Below are 10,246 nucleotides of genomic sequence, written 5' to 3'. Positions count from 1 at the left end.
TTTGTTTTTGTTGAAACAGATGGCTGTGCGCTCTGAGCAGATGTTGTAACAGATGGCTGTGCGCTCTGAGCAGATTTTTTTTTTCTGTCAAAAGTTCTTTTCAACCTCCATGGGTGAATAAGTTTTGCTTTTATAAAATTTGTAAAACCCTTTTTTGTTGTACTCTGTCTTGTTAATATTATTGGTGTATAATATTTAAAACATTTGTCTCTGTTTGCTGTTATTAATGGGTGGTTTTTTTAATGTAATCAAATTTCATTTTCAAATCAAAGCTTAAAAGTCCTTTACACAAAATGCAAATTTGTGAACGTGACGTCAGGAAAAACTCGTGGCACCTTTGGTGAATGTAGCAGCACACATTAAGTTGTTTTTTTTATTATTGTTACCATACTGTATATGTGCAAAATAATGCTTCATTCAAAGCTGAAATAACTTGAAAGGCAAGGCGCGGAATTCTCACACAACACGTAAGCAAAAATAATGGAATCTGTTTATATACAATTTACAAAATATAATAAATTTCTTATATAAAAATGTATATATTCATTTATTGTTACACACCAAGGCTGTGTTCTTCAACATCAGCTGAAAACGCTGCTCCTTTGTTGTTGTTTGAAACAGGAACATCAAATAGTCCTTTACATTCAGTCTTTGCACATTTCAGGTGTCCTTTATTGCAAAAGTGTCCATTTACTGAGGTAGAATTTTTTTTTTGTCCTCTTCATGACAAACCGAGAGCAAACAGGAGCTAAGTGCTCGTTCTGTGCTGCGGTAACGCATCAGTCCTGCTGTCGCCGTCGAACAGCTGTTCACAGATGCTGCTCTTCTGCTCCGATGTCGGGTCCGGAGTGAGATTTCTCTCCTCCTGGTCTGAGTCAATATCTGGGGCAACGTAAGGGTTTTCATGTGGAACTTTTACATTATGTGCCACCGATGGCGGGCTGATCCCGGTGTAGCTTTCATGCTGAGATCTCCAGGGTGTCTTCCCAAATGTTCCTGTGTCGAAGAAGATGCAAAGAGTCAAAAGAGTTCGCAGACAAATTGCCAAATGCTTGGAAAAGTGACTTATTGGAAACTTACCCATGAAGGTGTTGCAGGGAGGGATGAACTCATGAGGTCGGATGAAGTCGTTCCCATCCCCTTCCTCCACGGACGGTCTGCGGTCGCTTTGCTGGTGACAAGAGCCATGATGAAGACCGACGCTAGGGAACTGCATCAGGACGGTTGAAGAGCAGACGTCAAAATGTTCTGACGGGAAGTAGTCCCTCTTTTTTGACGCTGTCAGGCTTCCGCTGTAGGAGTCAACGCATTTAGGCCTTTGGTCCATGGAACAGCCTGGAAGAAAAATAATCAGAACTCTGAGTCTCTTTGGGAACCTGACGGACACTTCCTAGTCAACATTTCTGTACAGTATTTCATGGAACTGTACTATTTCTGTAATCACGGAACACTTTAAAAGCCGTGAACCGTACTAGTTGTGTAATCACGGAACACTTTAAAAGCCGTACACACCTGTGAAGACCTCTGAAGGATCAGTGGAGTACATGTTATCCCGGCGTAGCAGCGAGCCCATTGGTCCTTGATAATGACAAAGCAGAGGATCCATGGCTGCCTCCATGTCGGCTTCACTTCCTGTATCCAGTTGACAGAGGCCTGCGTGGTTGAATGAACAGTAGTTGGTATGAAAAGGTGACTTTGCTGCAAGATGGAATCTCCGAGAAGAAATATTTGGATTGGTGTTTTACCGTTCATGTCTTTAGGCGGCAGGTAGAAGCCCCCTAGTGACGGCGGCATGTACTGATGACCGCTGCTGTTCTCTGAAGGGATGTAGCCCTCTTGTCGGTCGGCCAGCGTGCCCTGGGACGACAGGTAGCTTGGAATGTCAGCGGGAAGGTTGGTCTCATCTGAAGCACAAGGACGTTGGATTAGGTCACAAATTTGCACTTGGAACTCGACCACAAACAATGACCAGGATCTCACCTGTGTTGGTGACGCTGCAGTCCTCGTTTCTCCTTCTTGTGTGGTAAATGATGACCACCCAAACTAGCGACGTGCCCACGACGCAGCACACCACTGCTATAATCACAATTCCCACAGTGGTCCACCCATCATCATCTGACCCTGAGCCAGACACCATGCCCACACCTGCGCTGCCCTGCAAACCAGGGTCACAGTTGGCGTTGGATATGACGGCCAGTCTGACGTTGCCTCTCTCGGTGCCCAGGGCATTGGACATCTCACAGGTGTACTTTCCAGCGTCTGCCTCCGCTGCATCAACAATAATGAGGAGCTGGTTGGCAGCTGCAAAGAAGTGGCGCTCAGTCACCACCAAGGGGCTGTCGTCCTTGGTCCAGTTCAGCTTTGGTGGGGGGCTGCCGCCGGCAATGCACTGGAGGACGGCGGTCTCACCCTTGGCCACAGTGCGATCCATGAGGGGCCGCAGGAAGGAGGGCGTTTCTATCAGAAAAATGGAAACAGTCCAGAAGGTGAACGTGGATTCTACAATAATCCTGTGTTCAATTCCTACTTGTTCTTAAGATCTCGACATTTCTCACCTAGGACAGTTAGCGTAGCATTTGCAGATATGGCTCCAGCTGTGTTCTGGGCAGTGCAGCTGTAAACGCCAATGTCTTCCGTCTTGACGTCCACTATGAAAAACACGTCGTCCTCTGGCATGACATGCATGCGGCGTTCCCGTGCGGCAGGAAAATCAGTTCCACCGTCTTTCTGCCAAGCAATCTGAGGAGAAGGGTGACCCACGGCAGCACATTCCAGTCTGGCTGTGGCCCCCGCCCGGATGCTTAGGTCCATTGGCATTTTGGTGAAGGAGGGGAGCACTGGATATGACAAAAGGATCGTTTTAACTCACGGAATCATTAGGACAAATGCCACATTGTTGGTTTGACCTTTTCCAAACTTACTGTTGACAGTCAGCCGGGCCTTGGTGGAGTAGGACGACCCAAAGTGATTGGAGATGACACACTGGTATTTGCCCTCACTGGAGAACTCCACGTTACGCAGCTGCAGGGTGGTCGTATACTCCGTCACTTCTGTCTCGCCTCCGGCTCCTCCTTGCACTCGCAGGTGGGCCTGGTTGTGGATCTCGGCGTCGTTCAGGACCTCGTTGTCCTTCTTCCAGGCGAACTTCATGGGTGAGTCACTGGAGCTGGCCGCTGAACAGACAAACGTCACATTGGAGCCCTTGAGGGCTGACTGGGTGTCTGGCTGAACCGTGATTTGAGGGTTTGGGAAATCATCTGAAGAACGAAAAAGAAAAAAGGAAAATAATTACATTTACCGTTTAGAATAAGCAGGATGTACAGTTTACAGAGCAGATTCTGGACTGTAAACGGTTTAAGGGTAAAGCTGGGACTAGAGGGAGGAAATTTGAATTTTACATTTTTCCTACACTGACCAGAGGAGCTAGAAAATAGTACTTTTAATAGTATTTTTACTATTTTTTTTTACTGTTTTTACTGTTTTTACTGTTTCCTCTCAAAGCTCATCAGTTATTTTTTCATACTGTTTCCTCTCAAAGCTCATCAGTTCCCTGAGGAATCTTAAGGAAAAATACTTAACAATCCTGTCAAATCAGCTAGTGAATGGGACTATATGTATATAATATACATTGGAGTGTCTGTGTATGTGTGTGTGTTTATGGGTGTTATGCCATATAAACGCATCACTCACCGCACACAAACTCATCCTGGCTGACAGCAAACACACTCCTGCCCTTGAGCATCTGCGGGTGGGCGCAGCTGGCGTTGACGCAGGGCAGGAAGGTTTGTTCAGCCACCCAGACGGGAAGCCACTTCAGCTGGCAGTCGCACAGCAGGCTGGAGGTGTTGAGACGCCTGCCAAGACGGAAGATAGCAGCAGCATTTAACTCACTCTGCTGCAGAAACAGCAGAAACTCAGAGCCTCTGTCAGTTTACAGCTTCTTTGGAATTCAATCATTTTGATCTGGTATATAAATGAGTAACAGCACACACTGACAGTGGGGGGGGCGTTAGACAGGAAATTGCCTTAGACATTGAAATGACAAAACATGAACCCAAAGAAAGTCCTAATTTTTTATGAAATAGTTCTGGAAGATGACATTTTTATTTCTGTCATTGGTCACTGGTTAGTTTAGTCCAATGACGTTAAAGGTTCTACTGTAGAAGAGGTTTTCAACTCTTCATCCAAGAGAGTTTTCAGTTATTTTCTAGATGTTGGAAAATCATGGTCATTTCTGTCATTGGTCACTGCTTAGTTTAGTCCAATAACGTTAACGCTATTTTCTAGATGTTGGAAAATCATGGTACACAGTCCATGAGTGTCTAAAAAAACAACATAGATGACCACATACTGACCCACCGGTCATAGTGTGAATGGGTGGAAGTGAATTAGATGTTTTATTGAAGGTTCTAAAAAAAAAAAAAAAAAAGAACTATTATTCTTCAATTTTGCTGAAAAAGGACCACAGGGTGAGTTCTGGTTGGGCGCCGACCCATAAATGTGTCCATGTAAAAGGTTTATATCGATCACAAAACATTCAATTACTAAACTTGGTGTCGGTTGACACGAAAGAAAACTGGACCCAAAGAGCGAGTTCAGTTTGACGGCCTTTGATTTCATGTTCTGTCCAACATGTGAAAACACTCAGCAACACTGATCCCTCAACGTGATCACACTCACAGCTCCTGCAGATTCTTCATCTGAGAGAAGGCGTTTGCTTGGATGGACATGATAGCGTTGTTACTCAGGTCTCTGTGGAGCAAAGGGAGAAGACGATGAGGGACTGGTGAGATTCTTGGAGATAAAGATAAGGCTTTTTCTGCCAACATGAGCTGTAAAGAGTGGAGCATCCAAAGACTGCACTAGAGAGAAGAAAAACGAGGTCTGGGCTCCAGAACAATAAAAATCTGGGCAGCAGTCTGCTGCGTTAATCAAGAGAGTCCTGACTCTGGGCTGCTTTGAGTTTCTGGCAACGACTCGGAGAAAACTCTAATTAGAATCAATTGCAGCTGTTGTAAACACACACTCCCACATATACACAGTCCACTCCACTTGTCTCTCTGATCGATAAAGTCTGGCACACATGTAAAGATACTAATGGAAGGAGTTTCTTTTTTTTCTTCTGGTTCCACATCAAAGCGGAGGAATTGGAGAAGAGAGTTCTGGAGCACGGCTCTGACAAACAGCCTCTGTGTCTCGGTGTGATTCACCCTGCTAGGTTTACAGCACAGCCCTTTGGAAACAATCAGTGAAACACGAGGTGGACTCACAGGTGCTGCAGCGCGTCCAGGCCCGAGAAAGACTTCTTGGTCACCGAGCGGATCTGGTTCCCTTGCAGAAATCTGGGAAAAACAACAAAACGACTGGTCACTTTCCAACATCGCTCCCAGGCTCCGGCTTTCTTGTGCTAATGTGCTGCATTAATGCAAACACGATGGCTGCGGTTAGAAGCTCACAGTTTCTTCAGATGTTCCAAGGCAGAGAACGGTCCGTTCATGTCCTCGATAGTCCACGAGATCTCATTGTTCTGGAGGTCCCTGCAAAGAAAAATACACTTTTATTAGAGATGCACAGATCAGCCAATCAGTGATCGGAATCAGACGATTTTTTTTTAATACATTAACGGCTTCATAGACGATAATTTCGTGCCAGCAGAACACGAAAACAAAGCTCACACACAAGCTGAAGCTAACATGTAGCTAGTTAAAAAGTATGTCACAGTGAGCCGCGAAGGCTAAGTCAGGTTTTTTTTTTTTTTTTGGATTGTACCATTTTAAGGAACGATTGCTGAGACAGAAAGAACTTTACTTTGAGACTTTGTGAACTGAAGAAGAACCTGTAACTGAGTGCAGTTTGTTGGATGAAAAAAAGGGCTTTGTGCTGGAGAAAACTTAAAACTTTTGCTTTTTTTTTATGTGCTGACAATAATAGAAACCAGAATGAGCAAAAACCAGAATTGGCAAGTCACAAAGAATCAAATTTACGAAAAATTGCAAAAACAAAACTTTGTACCATTAATACAAAGTAGGAAGAAAATGTTGGATTTAAAACAGCTTTGTGCCTCAAAGGGAGTCACTTCCCAGTGTTTGGGCCACAGTGATGCCAGGGAGTCTCTTCAGGGACACAGGGTATTGCGGCTAGAGCATAAGGAAGGAAGTGTGCGGGGGTAGAGGAGCGAGGACGGTGGGGTTGGGGGTTTGAGGCCCTAAAGCATTCCATGTTCTAGCTGCACACCTGCCTTATGGTTTCCTCAGCGGCACAGCTCACATTTGGTTCCAGTTAAAAACAGTTCCAACCAGGAGAAAAAGTGATTAGGTCTGTCTGTGGGAGAAGGAGGGGCCGAGTGAACTGGTGTGTGTGTGTGTGTGTGTGTGCGTGTGTGTGTGTGTGTGTGTGTGTGTGTGTAGTGGGGGTCAGTACAAAGCAGAGGTGGGGGTTGTTGTGGTTTGTGTTGTGTGTCGCAGGGTTTTTTAAATGTTAGTGTTCAGAGACCTCAACACACTGATGGCCGTGTGTTTCTCCTCAGAAAAACAAATCATGTGGAATATTTCCACTCAGGCAGAGATTCGACAGGAGCGAAACACAGCGGCCAACAAAGATTCAAATGGTTTTTTTAAAAAAAAAAAAAATTTCAGTGAAAAGCCAAAATTCACCTGTTTTCCACATTAAAACAGTTTATGTTCCAACCGTGGAGAAAAGAGAAATTGGTGCTCAATCAAAAATGCATCCAAATAATAATAATAAAAAAGCCAAGGCTGCATTTTAGTCGTGGAAAAACAAAACTCCCAGACTGGCTCTTCTTTGCCAAAGCACAACAATGTAATGGCAGTAAATAGTGTAATTACAACAGTGGAAATTCTTTTGTAACTTTAGGAAAACTCTTACATGACCAGAAAAGGTCGACAGACGAACGAAAAGCAAAGCAATTCATGGCATAAAGAGACGACAATTAACAATAATCCACCCTTTTCAGACATTTTCAGCTGCTTATCTGTTACCGGGTTGCGGGGCAGCAGTCGCCACCCAAATCACATTGCACCGTACCTAAACCTTCCTGTGGGTGGTGAGTCCACTGGAAGGTACCAACCGCCCAAACCGGGATTCGATCTTGCCCAGGAGGTGAACCCTGGGGTTCCACACCAATGACAGAGACATTGCCTCTGGGCCAAAGCGCCACTTTTTTTTAAATGATAAAGTCAAATTTTATCTCCACAAATCTCACATCCTTGACTAAATGGGATTTTTAAATCAAAACAACTGCGAACCAAAGAGACTTACAGCATCTGCAGGTTGGAGAGTCCACGGAAAGCTCCGTCTGCGATGAAGCTCACGCGATTGTTCCCGACATGGAGCTCGTCCAGCAGGCTGAGGTCTTCGAAGCTGGACTCCTCCAGTCGCGACAGATGGTTTGAGGACAAGTTGCTGCAGGGCGATAAAAAAAAAACCAGAACGACACGATCATCATCAAACACTCACTGTGGTCATTTCATGACAAAGAACGAGAGGAGCATTCTGTATTTAATTAATTCAAATGATACATTAAAAGTCAACAGATATCCACCTTCAAATCGGAGTGTTTTTTTTTTTTTAAAAAAGTAAACTCAGGTGAGAACACATCTGACTCATGGGAATGTTCCAAATCTGATAGGCCACTTGTTGACGATGTGCTTGGTGCGATAAGAGCGAGAAGGAGCGAGTGGGTGAGAGAAGGACGGCCTATCTGTAAAAAGCTCTCCAGACGCGGCAAACACTGAGGCGACTGCTGTGGTAAACAACTGCCACAACAAAGGACAACTGAGTTTCCTTCAGAGAGAGAAAAAAAAGTCAAGATTGAAGTCTGACGTCTGCATAGTTTGGATGTAAATGGAAAAAAAAAAACAAAAAAAAAACAGCCACTAATGATGGAATTTTTCAACCCAATCGGGAAAGAATTAAAAAATGCCGTCTTCCAGGGTCAGTGTTTTGGCTAAAAAGTCAGCAGAGCAGAAACGACGCTAAGGGGTGTGTGATATTTTGGCAACGCTTTAAAGATGGCATTGACCAGCAGAGCAGAAGAGACAGCGTTTTGTCTGCCCGTGTGTTTGTTTGTGTGTGTGTGTGTGTGTGTTCAGATTGGTCACCAGAGAATTTGGAGTGTTAGGAGGCCAGGAGGCAGAGGAGAAGCAGCAGGAGGAGAGTTGGGAGTAGAGAGTGTATTTGGAAAGTGAGGTGAGAATAATATGGAGGTTGGAGAGAGAGAGAGAGAGGGAAGAAAGAAAGATGGACTCACAGCTGGCTGAGTTTCTGGCAGAACTCCCAGGCCTCAGGTCGGATCCTGCTGATGGCGTTGTGGCTGAGGTGGAGCTGCTGCAGAGTCAGCAGGCCGTACAGCCAAACCTTACTCACCTCCGTTAGGTTGTTGAAGTCCAGCTGCCTGCAGGCCACACACACACACACACACACAGAGAGAAGAAAGAAATGAGAGTCTGACGTCCACCTGGAGTGAGAACCACTGCAGGACAAGGTTCCTTACAAGACTTCCATGTTGCTGAGGCCCCAGAAGGCTCCGTCCATCAGACGACTCAGGCCGTTTCTCTGCATCTTCAGGGAGCGAAGGGCGTGCAGGCCCTGGAACGTGAGGCCCTCCACACGGCGAACGCGGTTCCTGCTCAGATCCCTGAAACACGCAGCGCAAATGTAGTGTTTAGACTGTGATGAATTCAATACTTTTTTGTACGCCTCTAAAAAGAAGCGTGGTAAGAAACGTGCACACGCTCATCCGACTTACAGATGCTGGAGGTTGGGCAGCTGGAAGATCTTGGGTGGTATGGTGGAGAGGCGGTTGCGGTTGAGCCGCAGAACCTGCAGGCTGCTGGACAGGTTCGTGAAACAGCCCGACTCCAACGCTGAGATCCGATTGTTGTTGAGGAACCTGGAGCAGAAAGGATTTGAGTTGACCAGGTAGTGCACAACTGGAGGTGTGAATTATTGGAGTAAGGTTTTAGTCAATAGTAAAGTGATCCTCGAGAAGTTTAGGTTTAGTGAATCCAAATGTAGATCTCTCTGTTCCAATGATGTTAAGATGGAACAGCATTGTGCGTTTACTACGATGAAAGTTTGACTATAATAACGTTGTTGGAAAAAAAAAAACTTGATGTATGATCAAGCCTATAGTATCGCAGTAAATCCCAATATACTGTGTTATTGCCCCTGTACCGTGATACGTATCACGGTGATACGTATCACGGTGATACGTATCAAAGTGATACGTATCGTGGTGATACGTATCGTCGTGATACGTATCGCGGTGATACGTATCGTCGTGATACGTATCGCCGTGATACGTATCCCCGCGATACGTATCACCGTGATACCTATCGTACCGTGATACGTATCACCGTGATACGTATCGTACCGTGGTACGTATCGTACCGTGATACGTATCCCCGCGATACGTATCACCGTGATACGTATCACGGTACACGATACACCGCCCTCGTCCAAACACAGCCATGAACACTCACAGGTTCTTGAGGGGCAGAGCGGGGAAGGAGCTGGCCTTTATATCCACCATGTTGTTGTAGCTGAGGTCGAGTGTTTCCAGAGCGAGGTAAGGCCGTAGCTGCTCCACAGAGATCCTGCTGATCTTGTTGTTTGCTCTGAAAATACAGACAGCACCGCTCCAATAAATGACAAAAACACCGGGCATTCGAGCAGCGGCACGGATCTGACCCGGTGATACCAGGACACACAAACCTCCCAGTACCTCAATTATCGTGCAGCATTAAAAATATGACAAAACCAACAGGCAACACCTGCCAGACTGAAGCCCGACCGCCCAATGTGAACGTTTTCTTTTGGTATTTGCTGAGGCTGCAGGATGATTTCCCAGATTGTCGGGCCTGATCGATGCTGCTGCTGCTGCTGCTGCTGCTGCTCCTCACACCAAGTTCAAACAATCTCTGGTTTTGGAAATGTGTTATTTTGTTTATAAGGTAATTACTAACAAGGTATTTAAAAAAGTAACCTGCCAATTACTTGGCTGATGAATACCATTCCCCCAGTGAAAGCATGCCTCGGCAGAGGCCAGCAATTTCCTGAGCTGCACGCCTCCTAAATTGCAGTGCAGGGACTGCTTAGTTATAAACAGAGTTTGTACAGTGCCCTCTTTGTGTATGAGCCGCGGCAGTGAAGAGCGAGAGAGAGAGAGAGAGAGAGAGAGAGAGAGAGAGAGAGAAAATGGGGGGGAGGAATTCCCTCCCTCGCC

The 10,246-nt window shown here is 45.6% G+C and overlaps 1 protein-coding gene across 1 annotated transcript in view; it reads right to left on the bottom strand.

Annotated features, from left to right (window-relative positions):
• Positions 1 to 242: 242 nt before the first annotated feature.
• lrig3 (leucine-rich repeats and immunoglobulin-like domains 3) overlaps positions 243 to 10,246 on the bottom strand; it is a 22,698-nt gene continuing 12,694 nt past the window's right edge. Inside the window, exons 4-19 of the mRNA XM_008315954.3 lie at positions 9,504 to 9,638; positions 8,768 to 8,911; positions 8,513 to 8,656; positions 8,270 to 8,413; positions 7,279 to 7,422; positions 5,457 to 5,537; positions 5,271 to 5,342; positions 4,681 to 4,752; positions 3,691 to 3,854; positions 2,922 to 3,257; positions 2,556 to 2,837; positions 1,981 to 2,457; positions 1,746 to 1,904; positions 1,513 to 1,653; positions 1,081 to 1,335; positions 243 to 996 (exon numbers count right to left, since the gene is read on the bottom strand). Of these exons, the coding sequence (XP_008314176.1) occupies positions 749 to 996; positions 1,081 to 1,335; positions 1,513 to 1,653; positions 1,746 to 1,904; positions 1,981 to 2,457; positions 2,556 to 2,837; positions 2,922 to 3,257; positions 3,691 to 3,854; positions 4,681 to 4,752; positions 5,271 to 5,342; positions 5,457 to 5,537; positions 7,279 to 7,422; positions 8,270 to 8,413; positions 8,513 to 8,656; positions 8,768 to 8,911; positions 9,504 to 9,638 (2,998 nt within the window). The 3' untranslated portion in view covers positions 243 to 748. The remainder of the gene's footprint in view (positions 997 to 1,080; positions 1,336 to 1,512; positions 1,654 to 1,745; positions 1,905 to 1,980; positions 2,458 to 2,555; positions 2,838 to 2,921; positions 3,258 to 3,690; positions 3,855 to 4,680; positions 4,753 to 5,270; positions 5,343 to 5,456; positions 5,538 to 7,278; positions 7,423 to 8,269; positions 8,414 to 8,512; positions 8,657 to 8,767; positions 8,912 to 9,503; positions 9,639 to 10,246) is intronic.

Source organism: Cynoglossus semilaevis, chromosome 8, assembly GCF_000523025.1.
Source record: "Cynoglossus semilaevis isolate Cse_v1.0 chromosome 8, Cse_v1.0, whole genome shotgun sequence".
Lineage (NCBI taxonomy): Eukaryota > Metazoa > Chordata > Actinopteri > Pleuronectiformes > Cynoglossidae > Cynoglossus > Cynoglossus semilaevis.
This window is presented reverse-complemented; position numbering and strand designations above follow the sequence as displayed.